This window comes from Salmo salar, chromosome 12 (assembly GCF_965601325.2).
Source record: "Salmo salar chromosome 12, fSalSal1, whole genome shotgun sequence".
NCBI classification, from domain to species: domain Eukaryota; kingdom Metazoa; phylum Chordata; class Actinopteri; order Salmoniformes; family Salmonidae; genus Salmo; species Salmo salar.
The window spans coordinates 35609714-35635901 of record NC_138302.1 but is presented as its reverse complement, the minus strand read 5'-3'; the positions used below and the strand labels follow the sequence as shown (position 1 = coordinate 35635901).

The window sequence follows — 26188 nt, the reverse complement described above, 5'->3', positions numbered from 1 at the left end:
CTGCAGCAGAGGTTTCATCATAGCGCTCAGTTTTTGCGACTGCACTTGAACTTTCCCGGATTGACTGACCTTCATGTCTTAACCTGTTAGGGCTAGGGGGCAGTATTGACACGGCTGGATAAAAAACGTACCCGATTTAATCTGGTTACTACTCCTGCCCAGTAACTAGAATATGCATATAATTATTGGCTTTGGATAGAAAACACTCCAAAGTTTCTAAAACTGTTTGAATGGTGTCTGTGAGTATAACAGAACTCAAATGGCAGGTCAAAACCTGAGAAGATTCTGTACAGGAAGTACCCTGTCTGACCATTTCTTGGCCTTCTTTGCCATCTCTATCCATTACAAAGGATCTCTGCTGTTACGTGACACTTCCTACGGCTGCCATAGGCTCTCAGAAGGCGGCAAAAAGCTGAATCGTGGCTTTGCAGGCTCTGGCTGAAAAAAAGTAGCGCGTTTGGGTAGTGGCTGGTTACAGTACTGTGAGACTCAGGTTCGTGCCCGCGTCGTCCGAAAGCTTTGTTTTCTTTCCTCTGTTTGCCTAAACGGAGATTCCCGGTCGGAATATTATCGCTTTTTTACGAGAAAAATGGCATAAAAATGGATTTTAAACAGCGGTTGACATGCTTCGAAGTACGGTAATGGAATATTTAGAATTTTTTTGTCACGAATTGCGCCATGCTCGTAACCCTGATTTACCATTTCGGATAGTGTCTGGAACGCACGAACAAAACACCGCTATTTGGATATAACGATGGATTATTTTGGACCAAACCAACATTTGTTATTCAAGTAGCAGTCCTGGGAGTGCATTCTGACGAAGACAACAAAGGTAATCAAACTTTTGTAATAGTAAATCTGACTTTGGTCAGGGCTAAACTTGGTCGGTGTCTAAATGGCTAGCCGTGATGGCTGGGCTATCTACTGAGAATATTGCAAAATGCGCTTTCACCGAAAAGCTATTTTAAAATCGGACACCTCGATTGCATAGAGGAGTTCTGTATCTATAATTCTTAAAATAATTGTTATGCTTTTTGTGAACGTTTATCGTGAGTAATTTAGTAAATTGTTAGTAAATTCCCCGGAAGTTTGCGGGGGGTATGCTAGTTCTGAACGTCACATGCTAATGTAAAAAGCTGTTTTTTGATATAAATATGAACTTGATTGAACAAAACATGCATGTATTGTATAACATAATGTCCTAGGATTGTCATCTGATGAAGATCATCAAAGGTTAGTGCTGCATTTAGCTGTCTTCTGGGTTTATGTGACATTATATGCTAGCTTGAAAAATGGGTGTCTGATTATTTCTGGCTGGGTACTCTGCTGACATAATCTAATGTTTTGCTTTCGTTGTAAAGCCTTTTTGAAATCGGACAGTGTGGTTAGATTAACGAGAGTCTTGTCTTTAAAATGCTGTAAAATAGTCATATGTTTGAGAAATTGAAGTAATAGCATTTCTAAGGTATTTGAAAATCGCGCCACGGGATTCAACTGGCTGTTGCGTAGGTGGGACGAATTCGTCCCGCCTAGCCCATAGAGGTTAAAGTAATGATGGACTGTTGTTTCTCTTTGCTTATTTGAGCTGTTCTTGCCATAATATGGACTTGGTCTTTTACTAAATAGAGCTATCCTCTGCATACCACCCCTACCTTGCCACAACAACTGATTGGCTCAAATGCATTAAGGAAAGAAATTCCACAAATTAACAAGGCACACCTGTTAATTGAAATGCATTCCAGGTGACTACCTCATGAAGCTGGTTGAGAGACTGCCAAGAGTGTGCAAATCTGTCAATGCAAAGGGCTACCTTGAAGAATCTCAAATATAAAATATATTTTGATTTGTTTAACACTTCTGGTAACAACATGATTCCATGTGTGTTATTTCATAGTGTTGATGTCTTTCCTATTATTCTACAATGTAGAAAATAAAGAAAAACCCTGGAATGAGTAGGTGTGTCCAAACTTTTGACTGGTACTGTACATATTACCTCAGCTAACCTGTGCTGCCGCACATTGACTCTGTACCGGTACCCCATGTGTATAGCCTGTTATTTTATTGTGTCTCTTTAATTATTTGTTATTTTTCTATATTCTTTTTACTTCAGCTTATCTGAGTAAATACTTTCTTAAAACTGCATTGTTGCTTAAGGGCTTGTAAGTAAGCATTTCACTGTAAAGTATACGCCTGTTGTATTCGGAGCATGTGACAAATACAATTTTAATTGAGTGTTCCATTGGTTGTATTCCAGCTAGGAAAGGTCAATTAAGCACAAAATACTATCTGAACTCCAGTCTGATGCAGACTATGAACTTTGTCCACTAAAAATATCCATTAAAAGCCCATAAATGTTTAATACGGTGGAAAGGTATGAGCTGGAGAGTTATTAAATTAGCCTGAAACCGATTATTGTACTCTGGGGAAAGATCGACAGCACTTGGAGGTGGAAATTAGCCTCAATTTAATAAAAACTCAAACTACACTGCAGACACATTTCACACCTCATGTGTACGTTGGCCTGAAAAGCTACCAGAGGGACCTGAGATCAGTGTTTAGAGAGCCTTCTCCCTCCGTCTCCCCTGGTCCTAAAGGAAACATTTGTAATTGGACCCCTGAGGGAGAACTGTTCTAGGACCTATTGTTAACCAAATCTACACCAAACCTCCTCGAGTGAAAACCCATTACAACAACCTGGGAAGTTTTCAGAGTCCTGCCTCCCTACTCTCCCAGTCCTAAATGGGACACAGCTGTTGGGCTCTGGGCATGACACTCTTCAAGCAGCTTCCCAATAAAATATAAATAGACTCAAGATGTCATGAATCACTGATATGAGTAACATGACCACGGGAGAGAGGGGAGGGGACTATGAGCAGATTGGTGATTGGTCAAACAGGCAGACCACACATTAAAACATGGGCCTTTGCTTCAAAGGACTGGATGACGTAGAATGCGTACCAAATGGCACCCTATTCCCTATATAGTGCAGTACTTTTGACCAGAGCCATACGGGCCCGGGTCAAAAGTAGTGCACTGTAAAGGGAATAGGGTGCCATTTGAGAGACGTAGATGTCGATGTAAAGAGTTGGACCCGACACAAAGCGACAATCAGGCGGATTGAGTATTGTGTTTTTGGACGAAACAGTGGAGTCGTAAAAACAAAGAGAGGGCGGAGGAGTCCTTACATTCATGTCGCAGAAGGAGCCGAGGATATTGCTTTCATGAGCAGAGATGTCCTGGAAAAAGGAAACAAAGAAAGTATGACGAGTATATTGCATACTGAGAACTGTTAGAGAACATTTAGGAACAGCAGGACACCAATGTCATTGTCAAGTATTAAGTACACCATGGAGATAAATGCTGATATACTGAATCCATAATTGAGTTGTGTGTATGGGTGCATGTTATGCTTTTACCTCTATGGTGCGGTACATATTATAACATTACTGCTTTGGTGGGATGGGTGTTGTGTCGGGGGGAAACATGTTATTCTATTACCTCTACAGTGGGGTTTGATTATGTATTGTGTTGTATCAGGGTGTGTCATTCCATTACCTCTATGGTGGGGTGTGTGTTGTGTTTGTAAGCCGTGTACAGGGGGAACTGAATCTGGAAGATCTTGGCAGCGCAGAGCAGCAGCTTCTCCCGGTCCTCGGTGCTCCACGAGTCAAACATGTCCTCGTGGGCCTGGCAGTCCGTACTGCTGCTAGCTACAGCCTCAGACGCCCCAATACCACTACCACTTTCACCTGGCTTGGGGGCCTCCTGCTGGGCCTGGCTCGTCCCCTGGACTGGGTTCTGGTTGTTGTTATTCTGGTTCTGCTCCGGTGCTTCCCCGGCGCCGTCCTCCTCTGCCGAGTCCCTCTCCACGTTCAGCGGCTCGTCCTCAACAGGCGAGGTGGGCGGTTGCTGGGGGTGTGGCCCTGCTCCAGTTATTCCACCCCCTCCCTCTCCTCGCCATTCTGTCCCCGGCCCCTCCTCGCCACCTGCGGCCCCGTCGTCGGTGACGCCCCGTTGGCTGGTGGCGCTGCAGAGGCGGTCCCTCAGGCTGGTGACCTGAGCGATGACCAGGTTGATGAGGGCGTAGACCAGCTGGTTGAACACCTCCAGGTGCTTATACTCCTTGAAGCAGCATAGACATTGCCTGTGGAGGAAAAGGAGGGGTGGCGAGAGGGATTGAGTGAACTGCGAATCACGAAGACTCACCAGCGAGTCGCAGTCAACTCCTACTGGGGTCGCAGTTCGAGGCTGACTCATTCCATTTGGATGGTCAAGGAATGAAAACGTTTGGGAACCATAAAAAGGCAATGCACGGTCCACATTGCAGTGAACTGTAGCTTCTGCCTGTGTTGGCCTCAACAACCAGCCATCTTTAGAGACTACTCTATTGGCTCACTTCAATCAAACTTGCATTGAAGCGAATAAAGCATAGAAACATACTTCACTCCCCATATTCTAATAACATAGCAAGAGGAGCCTAGTTTTAGGTACTTGCAACAGAAAATATTCAGTTCTCTCGCTTTCTGAATAAGATATGTAAGTGGACTTTAGTTGTATGAACAAAGAAGCAGAATATGCATTGTTGAGGAGGATTTCATTGATCTATTTTGAGCTCTGTTCTCATGAATTCCGTTTCTTGTGACATCAGCGTAACGTAAAACGCCTGTGATTATATTACTGACCATCCTATTTTAGACAGTCTTCCCCCCCGCCATGTATTTTCATAAGACAGCAACCAATTAACACAATGAAGGATCCACACAAATGACGGATCCCACTAATCAGAAACACAAAGAGAAGAATGCAAAACTAGAATCAACTTTCCCTGATGAGTCAAGCACTTTTGCCTGATCTCACAGGGAGTGGTAGAACAACTATGAAAGGTCAACAATTTCTCAAGGCACTTCTCCCTGCAGGCACGAAAAACACAGTTGTTAAACAACAATAAAACCACTACTAAGCGAGCCGAAAAACCTATTATTTATGACCCGCTTGTCCTCCAGTGACCTTAGCTAGCCTACATGCTAAGCTACACCTAAAACACATTGGTCAGCCGTTAGCACTAGTAATAAACGATGAATTCATGGCTGATAATGACTTCAGATAGACCTAGAGCTATCAAGGAGCGGACATCCTCCCCTTTTAAATATGAATGAATAATGGCCTACGTTCCAAATGAAACCCTTTTCCCTACATAGTGGTCAAAAAAAGAGCACCTGGTCAAAAGTAGTGCACTAAATAGGGAATAGGGCTCCATTTGGGATGAATCTATGGAAGAATAATGAATGCGCGGAACAGAGGAGAGCGGGAGACTGACCTCTGGGTCCATGAGCTGATGTAGCTGAAGACTCGTAAAGCATGCTCCTTCTTCAGCTGTAGGCCCTCAGTGCTGTCTGCATCCGATACTGGAGGGGAGAGAGAGCAGACAAGGTGGTACAGTTCAATATACATGGAAAAGGCAAGTGTAGGACATGACCCTTGACCCACACTGCTTGTTCAAAGACTACTAGGCTATATGGGGGCCACGAGCTAGAAAATAGCACACATTGGAAGCTGAAATTGCAATTAAAATATTTGAGGCATTATCAAAGACCGTTGAAGATTAAAGTGGTTGACAGACAATTCGCTACAACAACAAAAAACATTTCTGGGAGGCGCAATGCGAACGGTCCTTTGGTCAACAGGAGAACAGAGATAATCCTCTACTCTGGATGGGAGACTGACCCATGGAAGTCTCAAGTCTCTGATGAGAAACGTGCCTCGGCACCACATTAGCACAGGGCCAGGCAAGGCTCCCCATTACCAACAACTGACAGGTACTCCACACCAACAGGCCTTCCCAAGCAGCATTGGTTTGTACTACAGGCTAAAGTCAGCTGCTGTATTATGTGTCGGTGACTAGGGACGGGGGTAGAAATCATTTCATTATATGAATAGTATCATACATTTCTGTCTGTATCTGGATATTTGAAATAAACGTACGTTTTTATCCTGAGCACTGTTGCGCGAAATTGAGGCTGGCACTCTATTGCTGCTACTGCTTGGAGATGCTGGTGAGATGGTAGCGAGCAGACAGGCAGAGGTATTGTCTACACTTGACACTTACATGCGACTACTGCTATCAGAACACGAAGATCGCATTGAAAAGTCACTTTGTGGTCTGACTGACCACGTCAGGAGTTGGTCAGGGATGCATTGCGTGCAGATTTCTCCTAAGTCTGGATGTAAACAGGCTACCGAAATCGCATAGAGTGGGCGATGTTATCAGCAAGCACTCCTCCCACAAGTCTCCAGAAAATGTGTGTTTTGGGACCGAGAGGCACCTCGGTTAGCTGGCTAGTTTGCTACACTAGTTAGCTACTGCCATCAGTTGTTGCTGTGTTATCATATGTTGCCTATTCCACAGTTTTTAGAATGCATACTGGCATTTGAATAAAGCGCGGGGAAAGGGATTTCGGACACACTGTGGACACCGTAGACACATTTAAATCTAGGTGTAGACTCATGACATGGGGCACGTCACAACATAATTGAAAAGTTGATTTTATTCAATGAATCATTTGAAATGTCATGGGCCTTACTTGTAACAATGTCACATGGATATTTTAATTTAGAAAACGCCTGTATTTTAAAATAGACCTAAACATTTTCTTGCTGCAAAAATTAATACCCCCAAGTACTCTAATACTAACGTCCTTTAGGATATTCGTATAACCATGCACATCCCTTTTGGTGACACACAAGCATACACACACACACACAGTCTGAAAACAAAATGTAAGCAACGTGTGGGGCAAGGTGTGTCCAATGGAAAGTTATTGCTGTGTCAAAATCTCAGCTCGAACTTTTCTGCGGAAAGTGCGGCATTGCCTATATTATTCAGCAACCCCAAAGCACTTGTGTCTTTCACAAAGTCAATGGTGTAAATGAAAGATGTGTGACTCTGGGAAGGCTTTGTGACGCATCATTTTCAGCTGCACCCACCCCTCAACCACAGATCTTTGTTGTTATACCAGCATCCTATTTTCTGCTCTCAGAACAAAAAGAGAAAACTGACCATGTTGATGCCTCACATTGGCCTACATGCCAAGTCTACTAACAAGAAAAGCAAAAGGACGGCGTGATGAAAGCGTTAGCCGATACGCAAAATGACATATTAAAGGCTTTTTTAACTTACAAACCCACGAGTGCTTTAAGTTTTATTTTTTTATTTTTTATGCCACTACAGACATGAGTGTTATAATTTTTAATTTGGCTTTTGTAGTACTATTCCCCGACAAGAGCACCTGTGGTTGTTTTGGAATACTTTAAGTGTTACTGCTACCTCTTTTTCTTCACTGCTAACTAAAAGTTGGACTTAAGATAAATTGCTAATGAAATAATCTATAGGTTGAATATTGCACATTATGTTGGAGGGAGAAGTGTCATTTAAAAAAAGGTGCAGCCTACGTTCAAACTTTGTGACAAGAGACCCATTCCCATACCTGACTGACCTAGGCCCAAATGTCACATTCTTACCATGAATAGGGCCTAATAATAACCACTTTGACAATTGGAGTTGTGCCAAAACACTACCAAGAGAAACAGAAAACAAAGTGGAACTCGTGTCTAGGTAAGTGGGTCTGTTCCTGAGATGAACAACAAAACAGCATTCTAAAGTTCACCTTGCCCTGACCCTGACCTAACTCTGTGTGTCTGCCTTAATTCTGCCAAAATTCCCAGCTCCCTTCATAAAACAATCCATGACATTGTGTTCGGTGGCCTGGACCAAAAATATTGCGATCATTCCCAGATAAGAGGATCTGGATATCCCAGCCATTGTTCTGACAGCAAAGCTTTGAGCTTGTAACAAAAACATTAGAGAAGTAAAATAGACACCTACAACTCAGCAGGGCTCTGCTGAGCTCAACTTCCTGTGTTGGTGGAAGCAATAGTTGGCTTTAGGTGCTGATCTAGGGTCAGTTTGGCTTTTTACAATCAATGGATTAGTGTTAGGCTAGGGGTGGGCAGGTAAACTGGTCCCAGATCTATGCTCAAGGGCAACCTCTGCCTTGCTGGCCACAGTGCCAGACAGCATCTTAAAGCAGGGTATGTGAGGATTGACAATGGCAGCCACATGTTACATTTTAGTCATTTAGCAGACTTAAAGGCGACTTAAAGGAGCAATTCGCGGTAAGTGTCTTCTTCAAGGGGCCATTGACAGATTTTTCACCGAGCTGGCACGGGATTTGAACTTTCGGTTACTGGCCCAATGCTCTTAACAGCTAGACTACCTGCCACCCTGCAGGCTTACTTGCACAGCATATTCAATAACGGGTTGAAACCCTTCACTCACTCAGTATGTCCCTCACTTCCCTTGCATGCATGCAGCCACACACAAACATTCCTGGCTTCATGCAAACGCTACAGCAAATTTGGGGTGAGGGGTCACCTGGTGAAAGCCCACATGGGGCTGCCAGTCTCACACCCTGGCACTCCAGACAAGCCTGTCACAGGCAACAAGCCCCTCACACCTCTACTGGCGGCAGCCTGGTGCCGACAAACACTCACAAAGGGGTGTACTCTTTTTTGGCTGAACAGAGGGACGACCCATCACAGGTAAAACAGCAGCTCCACTGTGAAAACATACTACTGTGTAGCCTACTAGCCATTGGCAAAACCGTTGTTGATAGACATACATGTGGACAGGAAAGAGGGTGTTTTGCTCTAAGACAAAAGGAAGCCCTTTTAGAACACTAGTGACATAGGCCTAATCCCCCACACACTTTAATAATACACTGATTATGGGCCAAATTAAATGCATGGAACATTTATCTTTCCGTAATTTGCCTACAAACCACCAACAACCAAGTAAATCTGAGCACCTAAAGTGTCATACTCATTGCTCATTTGAATAACAGATCTGGGGGAGGGGATAGGTTATATTCCATTAATCTTGTTAATTTTAAATGTGTATTGACAGGATGAAAGACCCTTTGAGCTACACCATCATGATCCCCCTTTCAAAGGGTTCCTGTAATAAGCAACCCACAACCGCTTTACCATGTGGGCTTGGATATCCTCCCAAGACATGGAGACCATTTTAAACAAGATTACCCCCCTCTTGCCCAAGTCACCAAATCAAACATTTAGACACTAATATCAGACTGAAAATAGGTGTAAAACATAAGACATCCAAAACTAGCAAACAAGCATATTAAGATTTCAAATGCAAAACCCCATGTTATTGATGGCAAACAACTCATATGGCATGAAGCAGGCACATGAAGCACAGGTAGCCCAGTGGTTAGAGCGTTGGACTAGTAACTGAAAGGTTGCTAGATCGAATCCCGGAGCAGACAATGTAAAATTCTGTCGTTCTGCCCCTGAACAAGGCAGTTAACCCACTGTTCCTTGGCCGTCATTGAAAATAAGAATTTGTTCTTAACTGACTTGCCTAGTTAAATAAAGGTAAAATACATTTTTAAAAAGCACAGTATACCAAGCCATAAGGCAGACTGTCAGCAGTGTCTTCTTGCTACCATCACCAATGCCTTCCCATACTCAGTTCGCTAACTTGGTAAAACAAACGCACTCCACATACACAAACCATTGCAATTTCATAGATCTATAACTAGCTATAACTGTAATGGAGGAAACAATTGATGTAGCCCCAAAAATGGGCCTTTGTTTATTCGCTCCAACATCCCGTCGTGAAAGCAATATGGCCTAGTTAGCTAACGTTACCACGTAGCTAGCAAATAATCTGTTCAAACGTTACTACTGTCAATTTTAATCGGAACTAGAAAATACATCCAATGGCATTCTCAGGCACATTTTATTTTGATTAAAAACAAGCGTATAACTAGCTAGCTAACTTGGCTAACAAAAACGCTAATGAGTCCTAGTTAGCATAGGTTACATGCCTAGTTTGCTAGATGGCTTAATGTTTTTACGTACATTAACTAGTGAGCCTATATTACTTAGCTAACAATGCTAAACATTTGCTTGTAATCTGGCAAAAGTATATTATTACAGCGCGTGTGGCAACCAAATATGAAAACGAATCAGTCCGTTTTGATGCCAGTTGACCACAGTTAGCTGGCTAGTCAGTGTGCTAACGTTAGTTAACGTTGGACAGCTCGTTACTCAACGTGAAACGGACAAACATATCAACCAGACAGGCTCGCTAGCAAGAGCGAACACGCCTGCACAACATGCACCACTTCCACAACCACCTCTCTCGCATCGGACAAAAAAGGGGCATGCAATGTGTAGCTAACATTTGCTATGGCCAAATACACGTCAAACCACATTTCTACAGGCAGTTAACCAAAGTTAAGTTAGATAACTAACCAAGTTACCATGCAATGGCATCAGCCCAATCTAATTAGTTAGTTAAGTTCATGATGTTCAGAATCTTGTCTAGCTAGCTAGCAAGTTAACTCTACTCAGGCATCCCCTTCATTTTGCAGCGATTTGACAGAGACAGGCCTCAAAGTTGCAGACAATGTTCCATTTACATTCAGATCATTAATTCAAGACAAGGCCTTACATTGGCAGCTGTCTGGTTAGCGGAGAACAACCAGGCACGACAGGGGTACGATAGCTAGCTGTCCAGCTTCCCTCAGGTAGCCTGATTTAGCCAACGTTAGCTAGCATTAGGGGACCACTACGGCACTAAAACATTTAATAAAAATGGTTTACTTACTTTCATTTAAAACCTCCACCAGCTCGGCGCAGTTTTCACACATTGTTCATTAAAAAACTAACAAAGGAAAAGTGTAGTCAAACCATTGGAAATGGTTGATGGATACGAATTGTTGGCACCTGGTTGTTTTGGGGGAAAGGCCCGATGTAGTGGTTAGTGAAGGTTTGCTAATGCATTAAATAAAATAAGGGAGAGTAATAGATTCAGATTGCATTTGATACTAAATATCGTTGATAAAGTCAAAAAGTAAGAGGCATTAAGATGTCGAGTCGATCTCCAATCGGAGCGTTACTGGAGAGAGTAGATACGGCAGCCATATTGAAAAGGGGTGGGGGCACAGCATGTTCATAATTCGTAACTTTCCGTTGTCTCCTTCGCCTTGTTCGACTTTTTCCGCTTGTCTCGCGGTTACTCCATCAGCAAGAAACGTTTACAAATGGCGTTTCATTCACATACAGCAGACAGCCAAGAGAGCAGTAGCCACTGAAGGTATTCGATTATCTGGCCCGGGTTATCCCGATGAGGGAAGTATGCACCGGGTTAAAAGTGATTTCATTCGTTTTGGAACCGGGCTGCCTCCAGCGCGTGAGCCAGGTGGCCCGTTCAGTGATGACAAGGATTGTGTTTTCACATGAAAGTGATTGCTTTAATCGGCTTTCCCATTGACAACTATTTTGACATGTTGAACATATATTTGATGGAAAATAGATGTTTCTGGACGACGCACAATGCTTGTTGACATTACAGCGCGGCGCAGATTACGGTTGGATTTGAGAGTACTCCTCCCTCACCGCTTGTGCCCATTCACGTCACTGGCCATGGACCAGTGCACTGAGGCGCAGGTTAATAGATCGCCCTCATTGGCACCAGCAGACATTTTATTCATTTGGGGAATTTGTATTATGCCATGACATTGTTTTTTGTTTGTTACTCCAAAGTATTTCCTTAAGTATTTTGACCTTAAAGTTCAAAATGCAGACCTCTCTGTGAGTACTCAGTAGTTTCAAGTTCTTATTCCAGAAATTGGATTTAATAACCTTCAACGACTGAAGGAAACATACACAAAAGGTATAGGACATACACAGTTTTGTAAAAATAACCAACTTTATGTTCCCATAGTACTAAGACAGCTTTACAAACAAGATGATATGCACATGATCTAACATTCTTGTCCAAATGTCAGAGCGGTCAGTTTTGGATGCAAACAGAACCCAACTTGCCACAAAAACTGCTGCCAAAACAGAAACAAAGGAAGCAGCGTCATTTACCACCCTTGACCGTCACATTCATCTGCAGGCCATGCGGCTCCTCCGAAAAACACACAAAGCTCTTTATTGGAGCACTTCCTGACGCTACAGCACTTTTTAAAGTAACCTTTTTGCATGTGCTTTTAACATATCTTACATATAAACAAATAGAAGGATCGTTGGTGGTGGGGGGGTGTAGGTAAAGAAAGGGTTAAAAATAATTATTTAATTATTTAAACTTCATGCACGGCTAAACAAAGACGATAACCAAAAACAAAGCTTGAATTTGCGAGGGAAAAGGAGCAATACCGTATTATTACACAAATGACTCTGTATAAAATGCGTCCATATGCAAAAAATGTGAGTGCCGAATCGGAGGCGCAATTGTCATTTACATATTGGCATTGATTTGGTCGACAAAGCACCTCTCAATCTCTCGCTCTCTCACACACACACACACACTTGACAAGAGCTCTCAGCTTCTCTTGCCTTTCTTTTTTTCCCAAAAACTGTACATGTTTGCTGTTGTGTTCATTCCTATGTGGCGGCGCTTAGTCGCACATCTCCTCGGGGAGCTCATGGGGGTTGAGGATGCCGGGGACGGACATCTGCAGCTTGTGTTTCTCCTCCTGGGCCTGCCGCAGCGACGTCTCCCGCTCCTCCAGGAACAGGTCTGTTGTGTCCTCGCCAGCAAACTCCTGGACAGGGAGTAAAGAGAGGAAGTTGAGAGTTGAGTGTGAGGGACAAATATGTCTATCTACCATGCTCCAGTGGTTTGACACCTCAGACTGATAGTAACTCTGGCCCTTGTGTGTCTAAGTGTTTGCACCCGTGTGTGCGCGTGGCTACAAAACCAGAGTGACTCACCTTGATCTGCACCAGGAAGTCCCTCAAGTGCTCCTTGAAAGCGGGGATGTCCTGGTTCAAGCTGAACAGACCTGTTACAAACACCTTCACCTGGGCACTGGAATGGAGAGGAGAGTCAGGATCACAACACATTCACCTACCTACATAGCAACTACCTACACAGTAAGTAGATCACTTTAGATCAACTAGTTATTGTCTGTAGTACAAATGTATCCCCAACACCAATATAAAAGAGATGAGGCCCATGAACTACAGGTTCACTGTGGCAGCCATTTTGGCCAGTGCGGTCCATTGTAGAGGAAGCACCGAATTTGACAAGGCTGCAAATTAATCCCTATCTTAGTGTTCAGAGTGGAGTAACAACAAAATGTTTCATTTTAATTGACTTGACAGGGGCCCTCTTATAGGCAGGCTGACAGACACTTACTCTTGTAGATGGGGGAAGGCCGTCTTGAGCAGGTTGGCCACGTACTCCTGAACGTAGCCCTGGTTGTGCTGGCTGGCTGGGTTGAGGGAGGCGCTGATTTTACCCTCCTCCACCAGGTTGAACATGTACGCCAGGATGGACGCGTGCATGGTTAGCCCTGCAGAAAGTCAAGCAGAACATCAATTATACCCACACTTGTCTTGCACTCACCAATGGTACTTAAGCACGTTGTCGTGTCCATCTGCCATGTCTGTGTTTGACTCTGCTGCAATGTGACACCAAAGTGAAATATCCCCTTCAGGAATCAAACCATCTAGTGTATAACATGGCCTCTGATTCCTCGCCTGTACCCAACACTTATTACAGTACCATAGATGTTTCCGGTGATATTTAACCGTCAGTCAACGATCCCACCACCCTCTCACCTGCTGTGTGCGAGGTATCTGTGACGACGGAGAAGATGTGCTGGAGGATGTCACAGAAGTAGGTCTGGTAGAAGCTCTGTGCAGCAGCCTCCTCCTGGGCCACGTTCTGCAGCAGGGTGTAAAGAATCTGCAGACCTGGAGGAAGCAGGGATGAGTGGCTCGATGACAATAATTCCACAGTGTACTGTAAGGACTATTTTCCCCAGACTCTTAAGCCTAGTCCTGGACAATGAAGCATTTGTCCATTGAAAAAAGCTTTAGTCCAGGATTAGAGTTCATCTGTGTCTGAAACACCCATAATATTTGAAATAAAGTGAACTGCATTTCACCTCAGATGAGTCTGACAACCTCATTCGTCAACACACAGTTACAATCTCGTGAAAGGCATAGTATGTATGAACAGGTAGGTAAGGCCAAAGCATATGGAGGGTCTTACCAGTGTCTGCAACGTTCCTCATGGTGTGTTTAAAGGCCCAGATAATGGAGTCCAGAACCAGTTTAAACTGGGCTGGGGGAATGGAGAGGAAGGCCGGGAAGCACTGCGAGTTCACCGCTTGGAGGAGGTAGAAGAAATGGGTCCTATGCTCTGGGTACTCTTCAAAGTCCTGGAGAGGAGAAAAAACAATTGGACAATTAAAGTTGGACAATGTCAGTGGAATTACTTTCTATAAGGAATAAAGACTAGGACTCCGTCATATAAAGTAAATTTTCTTTTCCCACCCATATAATAAAAAAAGTGTCCTATGTTCAACAATCCTTCAGTTTACAACCTCGCATTGGATAGACTTCACCAATTGTCTGTAGTACAAATGTATCCCCTACATCCATGCAAAAGGGATGTGGGGCCCATGAACTACAGGTTCACTGTGGCAGCCATTTTGGCCAGTGCGGTCCATTGTGGAGGAAGCACCGAATTTGACAAGGCTGCAAACTAACACTAACATCTGTGTCTTTCTGTTAATGTTCCTTTGACATCATGTGCAGTCTATAAGGGCCTAATTAATAGACTACAGCATTCTAGTAGAGTGCTATAATAGTAGAGGAAACATCTATGAAACATACTTTATTGATCATGTTCAAAGTGCACTCGAAGACTGCGTCGAAGATCTTCGGGATCTCCCCGGTGATGTGTCCACCCAGCTTATTGACGATGGTCGCCATGGTGCTTAGCACCTCGGGCTCTCTGGCGGCGGGGACGTTGCGCTGGTAGTCGATGAGTACAGCCTCCAGCAGGGGCGGGACAAAGTTCTCCCCCACCTGTAAGAACCACGGAACATGGTAGAACGTAACCAGTTAATACAGAGACATTCAGTCTAACGTTAAAGCAAACTGTCAGATAACTGAGGGGTTGGGGCTACCACCGAGGGTAGCGGTGGTTCAAGTCATCGGCGCCATAGTTATTTTAGAGGAGGAACTGGAATATCTTGGTCTGTGATGTGAGCTATTCTCTGCCTTTTCAACCTGTAAGTGGATGAAATTAGTTTCAATGGGCATGATGCCTCTGGATAAGGTTGGTGTCCAGGGACCTATAAGGGCTGTGTGGAGTTCAAGCTAGTCCAGACAGCCAGTTGGATCTTTCTGGTTGTCTTTCTGCCTCCCGTTTCTCTATGGTGTGGTTTAGACAGGCCATCTATGGCCTGAGAGATGCCCGCTCTGATCCCACCATTACATTTAGATTCATTTTCTTCTTTATTTAACTAGGCAAGTCAGTTAAGAACAAATTCATATTTTCAATTACAGCCTTCGAAGAGGATCTATAGGAGAACCACTGGTCTACAGCATTCCCTATAGGCTGCGACTCTATATTTGATTAAGACAGGACAGACTCGCCATTTGTGGGTCGTTGGAGCGGCTGACCCAACCTGAGATCAGCTTGAGCGTTTCTCTCTTCACCGTCCTCATGCTCCGGATCAGGGGCTGCTTGGTCACCATCTCTCCTAGCAGGACAATAGAGCGAGTTAGTTAGCTAGCATAGGGTTTAGCATGGTAGCATGGAGTTAGCATGGGGTTCAGCATGGTAGCATGGAGTTAGCAAAGGAGAGCTCATTGACACTTTAAACGTTATGCTGCGTACAAAACAACTGAGAACTCGGAAATCTCCAACTTCAGTGTGTTCAAGACAACTGGAAACTCATGAGAAAAATTAATAAATAAATGAGCCCAGACTGAGAAAAATCGCTGTGAATGGTCATCCAACACGGAATTTGGGCTTTTTTCTAGAACACTGACTTTCCGACCTGAAGATCACTGACGGCATGATATCACCTCGCATTTTTCAGAGTTCCCAATTGTCTTGAATGCACCGTCAGAATGGGCTTGTAGTTCTGTGACTGATGCCGCAGCTGCAGACAGATAGTTAAGCACATCACACTTTGACAAGCAAGCACTTCAGGCATACAAGAGTCTGACAGACACACACACCAAGACAAACAAGCACCTCAGGCACACAGATCAGATAGACCAAAGACAGACAGACTGGGCACACACGTCTCACCGTTGGTCTGGATGGCAGAGGAGATGTTCTCACTCAGACACTTGTAGACATTGAGCATGTCCAGGTAGATGCGTCCCAGCTGCACCACGAAAGGGTGTCCCACGGCCTTGCAGGCCCGCACGTTGGTCTTCAGGATGCTGCCCAGCTGACGCACCGTCTCTGCATCCTTCAGGATGTCCACATTCTGGAGGGGAGAGAGAGACAAGTCAGTTAAAATGCTTTCACTGCATCTTCGGACAACATATTGTAAGTCGCTCTGGATAGCTTTTTACTGAAGTGCAAAAAGACGAGGCTTTGCCAGTTGCAACAATTGGGAGAAAAAGCACCGGTAATGATGACAAATGTTGCTGGTAAAACTACAAGGGCCTCTAAGACAGTGGGTGTTTCTCTTAATTTCTCCATGGCACAGCAGTTCAAAGTTGTTGTTTGGGTTGTGCTGCATGCATACAATGTAAAATGCTTTGAAACCAAGGTTTACAAACACAGTCCCATAGTGGAATGTGACTTACCTTGGTGGCCTGTTGGATGATGCTGTCCCACACCTGGTTGGGTAGCAGCATGTACTTCTCGATGAGGTGCTCCTGCACGGCCTGGTCCGTCTGGGCCCCGATCATGTAGCCCACCGCCTCGTAGAATGTGTGCACCTGAGGGAAAGAGATATGAGGTGGATTACGGTCATATGAACATCTGCTGCTTCATATCCAACTCCAGCCATTTCACATGACAACTGGAAACAGGGTGCTCGCTGAACCTGGCCAATGGAAACTCAAAACCAGCATTGCCATTTGGAAATGTTTTTCAACTACTACTGTATTTTACTCTTAGTTTTGGTTGTTTTCAGGGGCCTGTAGCTCAACTGTGTTACGGCTAATCTTGGTGCATCTGTGTACCTGTTGGGGCTGGAGATCACAGATGATGGTGTTGATGTTGTTGAGGATCTCGTCGATGAAGGGCATCACCTCGCCCACTTGCACCTGGACAAAGTGGCGCCGGCACTTCTGGGCGATCTTGATGAAGGTGTCGCACGCCATGTCCTGCACGCCGTCGTGAGTCTCTGCCGGGAACAATTACGTTCAAATAAAATGTTCAATAAAAGAAACACTGTTGGGGCGTGTTCATTTGGACACACCGTAGTGAAACTTTTTTTAAACGCTTTGAATCGTAAACCGCAAAGAAGTGTTTATTGGACTAGTCCAGGTAGTCCCTCCCTGTTTCAGTTGGTTTTCTGTCCAGTGCCAAATTAACACAGCCCTGGTATTTTGCATGGATGCAAAAATCACACCAAGGAAATCAATTTTCACTGAAAACAGTATCCTGTATCTTTTTAAGACATGCAAGTGGTGGCCTGAACAAAGTTGCTTACCGTGCATGAACTCAAAGAGCTTGTTGACGACAGTCTTGAGGAACTTCCAGTGGGCTCGGAGGAAGCGTGGGTACTGGCCCACGATGTACATGATGTTTGAGGCGATGATGGCCTTGTTGTCCTTCCCCCTCTTCTGCTCACAAAGGCCCAGCAGGTCCTGGAGACATGAGGAAACGACAGTCGGTCAATAACACAGAAACGCAGCTCAGTACATCCTGACAGTCACTCTACAGCAGCATTTACATGTTAAGTCTTGTCAGGTGAGTGGACGTGGAATTTCTCCAAAAGTGTGTTATTAAAATTCATTTTTTCTGCCAAATGTCAGTTCTATCAATCACTCCAAGTACCCACTGTTCTGAGTCCTCTGCGTAGGCACAGCCCTGTTACTCTGCTCCCCTCATGACACAGGCTCAACACGCACAGTCGAACTGCCACGTCTCAAGGGGCAGGCCATTCAATTTCTGAACAGTAAAGGGAACACTTCTGGTCTAACAGAGCACATAATTGATGACTAAGACCAGCAACTACTGCATGTGTGTATTATCGCCTTTAAAGACTAGCTACCTGTGAAGGTGTGGTGTGTGTATAGTCCCCTTTAAAGACTGTAGCTGCCTGTGAAGGTGCGGTGTGTGTATAGTCCCCTTTAAAGACTGTAGCTGCCTGTGAAGGTGCGGTGTGTGTATAGTCCCCTTTAAAGACTGTAGCTGCCTGTGAAGGTGTGGTGTGTCCGTTACACAGACTACTACAGACCTTGATGACGGTGACCAGGAACCTCTTCTCGTCCTCCTCGTGCATGGCCCCGCTGATGGAGCCGATGGCCCAGCACAGCGTGTTCAGGTTCCTCCAGGACCACTCTGTCCCGTTGACCTGGTTGTGCAGCTTCTCCGTCATGATGCGCTCCGTGTCCGCATAGTCCAAATGGGTCAGGTAAACTGGGGGGGGGGGGGGGGGGGGGCAGAGAGAGAGAGGTATGCTAGTCAGAGAGGGAGTATGTGGATCGTGCCCTACCTTATCAACAGTGAACAAAAGTGTGAGGGAGAGATGTGTGTCACTGATAGAGCGATCAATTGTGGAAAGCACATTTGACAAAGGAAAAGATTGAGGGGCAACTGTGCTTGACATCACAGACTAGAGAAAGGACGTGTGTGTGAGATGTTCAGACTGTCCTGGGCCAGGCACTCACCCAGTGTCTCTCTCATGTTCTTATAGAGGTTGATTGAGTCTGTGTCCTTCATGAACTCTCGGACCACCTCTCCCTGGTCGTTCTCCACCACCAGCACCTCCTCTGGCTTGGCCATTCGGCTCACCATCAGCGTACGCACCTGTGTTCCCGGGCAGACAACATGCCAGTGACTAATAAGGGACAATCTAAATAGACACCATGGTGATGCAGGGACTGTCAACAGGAAACACAGTAGAACGTCAAGGTTGTGTTCAGTAGGGAGAAAACGGTTTGAAGTGGTGGGAACTATATGAACTTGTCCGATTGTCACACATTTTTGTTGCCTTTTGTAGATTGCTTTGCTACGGTGTGCCCTATGCCACGACCCTGAAGGACATTTGTTTGGTGGAAGGTCAAGAGTGTGTGTGTAACCATCCGTCCGTCCCTGTGTACGTTTCTTCTCACCTTGGAGAGCACGGGCAGGTAGAGGTGCCGGCGTGGGGGCACGTCAAAGTGCTGGCTCCCAGAGAGCAGGGGGGAGGTGGAGGTAGAGAAGGGGCTCTCCCTGTAGAGCTCCGCCGCCAAGTGGTTCCAGTACTCCAGACAGATCTTAAAGATCTCCGTCTCCTCCACCTCAGACACCAGCAGCATGTAGTGAAGAGCCTGGAGGGGAGAGGAGGATGTGATTAGAACAGAAGGTAAGGAGAATGTTGAAGATTGGGGGGCTAGCTCCATTTCAATGGTGTGTGACTTGAGGATAAAAACAAGGGAAAATTGGTACATATATATTTTTTAAAATAATAATTTGAGGTCAAAGGTAATATTCTTCTGGCTGCAGTACAGGTTAGGTTGGCGGGGAACAAGGGGATATGTGAAATGTTAATACGTGACTTATCAATGAATGCGATTGAAGAATACGTTTTTCCCCAAAAAACATAGTAGGAACAGTATCTCTGCTGTTATTGTCCAGTATTCATGGCGTTAACGTCACCTCCACGAGTGTCTCCCTAAGGTTGGGCCTCTTCTCGATGAGCTGTCCGTGCTCTTTCAGGAAGGTGCAGAGGAACAGGCTGAGGTTCTGGATGAAGTTCTGCTCATCGTCCTTGCCGTTGGAATATGCCAGGCGGATGTTGGTGTTCAGGGGGAGCATCTAACACGAAGAGAGAGACAGGGGAAAAGGCAGACTCTTTGATGCGTCAATTAATGTTAATTTACACATTACATTTTTTATCTAAAAATGTATGCTAACTAATTAATAGTTCTTATGATGCCTGCAGTATGATCGTTGTTGAAACATAGGGTCTGCAGTATCCGGTCTCAAAAATATATCTGTAACCCATCGGTTTGTCCTGGTCCATCATTTGGGTACCACTACTCCAACACAGTTTTGACAGTAGGCTTAACTGGCCAGCAGATGGAGCTATGCGTACCCGTTTGAGCAGACATGGGAGCGTACCCGTTTGAGCAGACATGGGAGCGTACCCGTTTGAGCAGACATGGGAGCGTACCCGTTTGAGCAGACATGGAAGCGTACCCGTTTGAGCAGACATGGAAGCGTACCCGTTTGAGCAGACATGGAAGCGTACCCGTTTGAGCAGACATGGAAGCGTACCCGTTTGAGCAGACATGGAAGCGTACCCGTTTGAGCAGACATGGAAGCGTACCCGTTTGAGCAGACATGGAAGCGTACCTGTTTGAGCTGACACATGGTGAGTGTGAAGAGGTTGACAAACTGCTCCTCGTACTGGTTGACGCTCACGCCGGCGATCTCCGTCAGACACTTCAGCGTCACGTTGCGGAACATGGGCACGTTCAAGAACTGGGAACAGACGAGAGGAAAAAGAGGTTAGTCAACAGGGTCGTAGTCACTAGACACCAATCAGGAGAAAACTGACTGAAACAGGGAGGGACTACTTGAGCTTGTCCAATAAGAAAAAGTGTTGGACCGAAGTTGAGTACACAACAGTTCACCAGACAAAACTGAATCCAAACATTACACTTGATTTTATGTGCATTTTACACTCTGTACTTTGACACATTTGCTGATATGAAATCTGAAAATACTCTGGATACATTGAAAATGTGGGGTAGGTGCAACGTAAGACAAAAAAATAACAAGGGTTTGAGTGAGAGGACTAACTGGTGTCTCCAAGTGGTCACACACCTCTCAAAGAAGAGTCTTCAACTATAAGCTTCTTTTTTTTTTGCTCTCCTATCTGTGCTGTTGAGGAACTAGAGCAAGCACACTTGTACTTTAGTCTTGAACTCTAGCTCCTCCATCGCACAATTACTATTTTGGTTTACGCAATCCAATAACATCCCATTATAAAACGCAATCTGGATCAAGTGGGTATGATTTGAAAGCGTGTTCTAGTGCCAACGTGACTAGCTGTTATAAAATATGATATTAGTGTTCACAAGGCAATTCAGAGAAACAGATTATTTTAGTGCACATAGAAAGGAGTCATCAGTGCATTCAGGTGTGTGTGCTGCTGCAAATTTCCTTCACAATTAACATAGGCTCATTCTATTCAGGACAACCCAGGGTATGACGCCATGTCATCTTTTAACTGTACATCAAACATAGTGATCAGAAATGTTGACACTGTATATGACAAGAGTTTTATGATTTGGAAATGTGCACATTTGGACGAGTGTTTGGCTTACATGTATGATATCAAAGCGGTATTTACTATAATCCTCATGTCTCATCTTTCAAAATACATAGTCCTCTTAATTTACAGCATTTCCCTCACTCATACAACAAAAAAAATCTAAAGTTCCCCAACTACCGGGAGGGACGGGGGCAGCTTCTGGTCGCACGCGATGCTCAAGTTCAGAATAGAGCGCAGTGAAGTGCAGAGCCAGAACGCTGACATCATGTATAACATGTTACTGTACAGACCCTACGTTCAAATTTAGGCACTTATTAGTGGCCAAATCTGCCATGTTCAGCCCGTATACGGGCGCAAGTGTATGAATGTTTGCAGCAGACCAAGTCACCGAAGCAACAAGGTGCAAATGCCTCAACTTTCACTATATTGTTCCTCCGGCTCTCACGCACTTGCAAGCAAAACCAATGCAAGTGCGCCTTTGTGAGAGGATGCCTATAGTTCAACTGCTGTTTTCAAGTTTCCACAAGCCGGGATTGCTGAATCACAACAAAAACACAACTAAATTGCCTAGGGAGATGTTTCAATGAAACCGAGAAGTAGTAATAAGCCGATACTTAAGTCATTTAATTTTCAGTAAGGGGACAGGTGCAAGTGAGTCATCAGGAGTTGAATTACCTTGTACACCAGAGTGCTGATCAATTTGGTCTCAAATATGTACCCCAGGGGGATCCAGTTCAGGAAACGCAGGAGAGTCTCGAGTGTGGCTTGGACCAGAGGGGCATTCTGGGAGTTCTCCTGCAGAAAATGTTTGCATTTAACATGTTGGGTATTCAACATGTAAATTTCATATCAAGACAGTTTAGAATCCCTGAGCCATTTGCTTACCATGACAAACTGGCAGAGCTGGAATATTTGCGAGAATTCATTGCACATGCTGAAAGAAAAACAAAAACAAAATGATTACTAAAATAGCATGTCAGTGTACACTTCCATCTCATCTACCCATGCTTTCAAATAATATTATAAAAACGTTACAATTCATTTGCCATGAAGAGACTAGTAATGATATCAACCACTAATACTTAGGAAACAGATTCTTTGCAATATACAGTACATCTCCAAGCAGCCAAAGCATTTACTGTATAAATAAGCATTTAATTGTACTGTGTACACTACATTGTATCCTGTGCATTTGACAAACGTTAAAGTTATTAGGTAGCTGGATAGGAGACGTTATGTACCTGTCCTTCAGGTGCTTGGCCTTGACCTGGGTCATCTGTCCGCTGGAGAAGTCAAATACCTCCTCACTGAGCAGCTTGAGGATGATCATGTTGTTCTGACATAGGCTCTCGCTGGTGCGGCTGGCACCCACGATGTCACTGATGAAGGTGGGCCAGTGCTTGGGCCACTCCTGCTTCAGGATCTACACAAGCAGAGGAGACACGCTGAGTTTGATTGTTCCGGTTTTAACCATTTGTAATGACAGGACAGACGTGTTTTTTTTACCTGTACGAGGATCATGTTGAGTTTAGCAATGTACACTCCATCTTTCTGAAACACACAGAAGAAAAATGCAGATGAAATTTGGGAACGAGCGCAGAATTTCAACATGGAAAACATTGCAGTGAGAACAGAGTCAAACACAGGAAAGACTCTTTACCTCAACATTTGCGGCGTCAGATGAGGTCTTGATAATCAGACCAACGACATACTTCTTTATTCCTGAAAACATTCCAGAAATGTTTATGACTCGATATTGTCAAAGATCAAATGTTTGTGTCTGTATAACATTAGCGATATAGTCTAGACACGTTATTCCCTTATCTTAATGTCACTGTTCATTCCCAAGGTTCGTATCTCACGCATGGCCCTAATATAGTTGTGTTATTCCAAACAGTCTATGCAGCGGGTGTTACCTTCACATTGATTTCTTGGAAGAATCTTCCAGCGTGTTTTGATCACAGTCTCCAGAATTTGTAGTGCATAGTACTGGAATGGAGAGGAGGGAGAGGCTTAGACTATCAGAAAAAAACATACCACTCACAACTGCATCTCATTTCCACTAAGACGACAGATCTTGCATCTTGGATATACAAATGACATCAAAAGCTAACAAATGTAATAAACAAGATCTACGCATCTCTATGGATCCAACTGGACTGCCTATGCCTGGCTGTAATGATATGCTTTTCAATGTCGCGAGAGAGAGAGAGAGATATATATATGCCCTGGTTAGAGGATGTAAACCGATCACCAGGAATGCATCACTGGCACACATACTTTAGTCTTCATGTTCTGAGAAAACTCCAGGATGGTGTCGACTCGTGTCCACGCGTCCGGGTGATCCTTCAGGTTGGTCAGCACCTCCTGTGCCATGCGTTGCTGTGGAAGAGAGGAGAGAGAAACTGTTGAGATCTGTGTGGCTTTAAAGGTCTAATCCATAGTTGAAATAACACGGCCACTGTTTTTGTTAAAAGCTAAGGGAGGGAGAAATGTAAACACACAAATTCATAGAGAGAGCAATGGATGCAAGGACTGTTATACAGTGTGTGTTTATGTTTACAAACATGGTAGTAAATTATGTTTATATTTTGAGTAATAACGGTGTACAGTTGTCTGGCTACCCAAACTCCTTGCTCCGGCCAAATCTTAAGTCACGCCCACTGACCTTAGCATCTTATTCATAATGAGTCTGGATCTGAGTACCTCGCAACAAATTCTAAAATGGAAAGCTATTGTAGACTGTAGGATTGGTCCCATAAACCAAAGGGTTGGGCGAGAGCCAGAACACATGTGGGTAAAGCAACTGAAAATTCAGCATTGGCTTTGATCCTAGGTGAATTAGAGATGATCCAATCACTGATTACTTTGTTGTTGTACAAAACCCCTGATTTTCAGACTTAAGTATGTAGCGAAAGATAGAGCAGCATTAGGGCAAAGAGCAGCTCTCACCTGTGATCCAATGTCATAGTACATAGAATTGACTACATTGTCCAGCAGATTGATGTCCAGCTTTTGACTGAAGTCTAGCAGCTGTCTTGCTGCATGATCCGCCAACATTGTCATGTTTGCTGGCATAGAGCTCTAGGAATGGAGGGGTGAAGGGAAACATGAGAACAAATGACAGAACTTAACTACAGACCTGTAAATAAAACCTAACCAAAAGCCGAAAACAAATGGCTGATGAAATATATGCCACTGTCCCAATATATTATTTTCACTCCATATATTGCTACCCCTGGCTACACCCACCCACATGTAACGGCGAAATACTGAGTGTGAGTAAAATTGCGACATCACTCTCAAGCCTGTAAACTTTAATAGCTTGGCAATTGCGACACCATGGACCACAAGTGGTACTTATGGCGCGTTCAAGTACTAATCGGAACTAGGAAAATCGAAAATGTCCGACTTGTAATCGGGTTTTAGTTATACACGTGCCGGGTTCAACCAGTTAACAAGTCGGAAATGTCCGTTTTCTAGTTCCGACAAGCACGTAAACGCTGCAATACAGCAACCCCTCCCTCCATCCAGCAATCCAAGAGTGCTACTACGGCTAGTCGACGTTAGCTTGCTAGCTAACGTTACGGTTTAATTTATGGCTAACTTAGCGTTTACTATTGTTAGCTAATGTTACCTCTATTGTGTATACCACATAGTTGCGTATACATTAACTGACCTCAAAGTTGACACAGGTCTAGCTAGTTTATCGCATAAACTAACGTCTAGCTAATGTAGCCATGTCAAGTCTAAGAACATCAATTAAGAGACTTCACTCACTCGTTAACAAAATATTAAGTAATATTCACAATTATACCTAGCAAGCTAGTTTGCTATATAAAGACAGCTAGCTAAAGCTAGTTAGCCAGCTAGCTACTAACTTACGTTAGCTACATCACCACTCAAACTCGAAATTCAACCCATTTGAGCTGCACAGCTAGCTACCAAACTCACCTTATTTCTTTAGTCTTTCCGTTGTAATGAAAAAAATAAGACTTTGGCTCTGATTTTAAAACTCTCGTCTGGCTGGATGTCAGGCTATCTCATGGCACACGTTCCAGTGTGTTTGACATTCGCTAACTAGCTTATTGGCTAATTAGCTAGCTAGCCAAATGATTTATGTCCTGATAGCACGCCGTTAGCTGTATGTCCTGCCACTGAAGCGAAGTTTCAGTATGATAATTTACATTTAGCAATTTACCATATAGCAAATAAATGTAACAGACTATTCTAGAAGTATCTTAGCAATGATTAAGTCGTTGCGGACGGCGAGAAATGTTATCAAGTTAGCCTGCTGTTGCATAAGCCAATGATGACTTAGCTTCCCTTGGCTGGCTGGCTAGCTAGCTAACAATTTACGGAGTCACACGTATTGCGTTATTCCGGTTCATAATCACAAAGTAAAATAATCTTGAGTTTATTATTGGTCCTATTCGTATATAATATTTGATAGCAGGGCTGTGTAAGCTAGCTCTTCATCTCATGCTTCAAACCCAAGACCGGTTGAAACCGGTTAAGACTGGGATATTCCATCTAGGTTTTTCGGCCCATGGCGCCGCGTAAAATTTGGACTATGTGCACGCCCTTGAGGGATCCGATTGGTTTGTCATAAAATTGTACAAGGGCTGTCCTGTTATTTTACAGGCCAACAATGCTGTCAATCAAAATGAACATCCTTCCCTCAGTACCCATGCGGCTGTGTTTTCCGTTGGTCTGGGGTGTCGACACACCCCAAAACATATATAATGTACAGTACATAAGACTTGAAATCACTGGCCACTTTAATAATGGAACACTAGTAACTTTAATAATGTTTAAATGTTTACATACTGCTCTACTCATCTCATATGTATATACTGTATTTTAGTCTATGCCACTCCGACATTGCACCTCCTAAT

At 44.1% G+C, this 26188-nt stretch overlaps 2 protein-coding genes and 3 non-coding genes across 11 annotated transcripts in view; all 5 read right to left on the bottom strand.

The window, feature by feature from the left end:
• usp34 (ubiquitin specific peptidase 34) overlaps nucleotides 1–11042 on the bottom strand; it is a 71577-nt gene extending 60535 nt beyond the window's left edge. For all 7 annotated transcript variants that reach the window (XM_045691277.2, XM_045691278.2, XM_045691280.2 and 4 more), the window contains exons 1-4: nucleotides 10691–11042; nucleotides 5318–5405; nucleotides 3556–4144; nucleotides 3186–3236 (exon numbers count right to left, since the gene is read on the bottom strand). In XM_045691277.2, the coding sequence (XP_045547233.2) occupies nucleotides 3186–3236; nucleotides 3556–4144; nucleotides 5318–5405; nucleotides 10691–10733 (771 nt within the window). In that variant the 5' untranslated portion in view covers nucleotides 10734–11042. The remainder of the gene's footprint in view (nucleotides 1–3185; nucleotides 3237–3555; nucleotides 4145–5317; nucleotides 5406–10690) is intronic.
• A 733-nt stretch (nucleotides 11043–11775) lies between these two features.
• On the bottom strand, nucleotides 11776–25840 carry xpo1a (exportin 1 (CRM1 homolog, yeast) a). Its single transcript, XM_082958878.1, has 25 exons — nucleotides 25245–25840; nucleotides 24243–24374; nucleotides 23571–23672; nucleotides 23207–23279; nucleotides 22951–23012; nucleotides 22797–22841; nucleotides 22532–22713; nucleotides 22176–22224; nucleotides 21966–22085; nucleotides 20366–20494; nucleotides 19667–19825; nucleotides 19141–19338; nucleotides 18697–18835; nucleotides 18264–18445; nucleotides 17514–17670; nucleotides 17041–17204; nucleotides 16660–16794; nucleotides 16151–16334; nucleotides 15487–15593; nucleotides 14719–14913; nucleotides 14093–14261; nucleotides 13657–13791; nucleotides 13232–13388; nucleotides 12805–12901; nucleotides 11776–12635 (listed from the first exon to the last, which is right to left on the bottom strand). The coding sequence occupies exons 2-25, from the start codon at nucleotides 24366–24368 to the stop codon at nucleotides 12489–12491; spliced, it is 3213 nt and encodes a 1070-aa protein (XP_082815004.1). The 5' UTR covers nucleotides 24369–24374; nucleotides 25245–25840; the 3' UTR covers nucleotides 11776–12488.
• Nucleotides 12995–13129, bottom strand: LOC123725783 (small nucleolar RNA SNORA5). The gene has a single exon (XR_006758296.1). It is a non-coding gene; the product is annotated as a small nucleolar RNA SNORA5 (small nucleolar RNA).
• Nucleotides 14449–14585, bottom strand: LOC123725784 (small nucleolar RNA SNORA5). The gene has a single exon (XR_006758297.1). It is a non-coding gene; the product is annotated as a small nucleolar RNA SNORA5 (small nucleolar RNA).
• On the bottom strand, nucleotides 17831–17963 carry LOC123725790 (small nucleolar RNA SNORA17). Its single transcript, XR_006758303.1, has one exon. It is a non-coding gene; the product is annotated as a small nucleolar RNA SNORA17 (small nucleolar RNA).
• Nucleotides 25841–26188: the final 348 nt, after the last annotated feature.

Bases quoted from the DNA above. Each gene is read 5' to 3' on its own strand.
- xpo1a (XM_082958878.1), bottom strand. From the start codon at position 24,368: ATGCCAGCAAACATGACAATGTTGGCGGATCATGCAGCAAGACAGCTG. The intron at 17,671-18,263 runs GTCTGTAGTAGT...TCATGTCTCCAG, and splicing joins TCCTGGTCACCGTCATCAAG to GACCTGCTGGGCCTTTGTGA. The intron at 12,636-12,804 runs GTGAGTCACTCT...CTCCCTGTCCAG, and splicing joins ACTTCCTGGTGCAGATCAAG to GAGTTTGCTGGCGAGGACAC.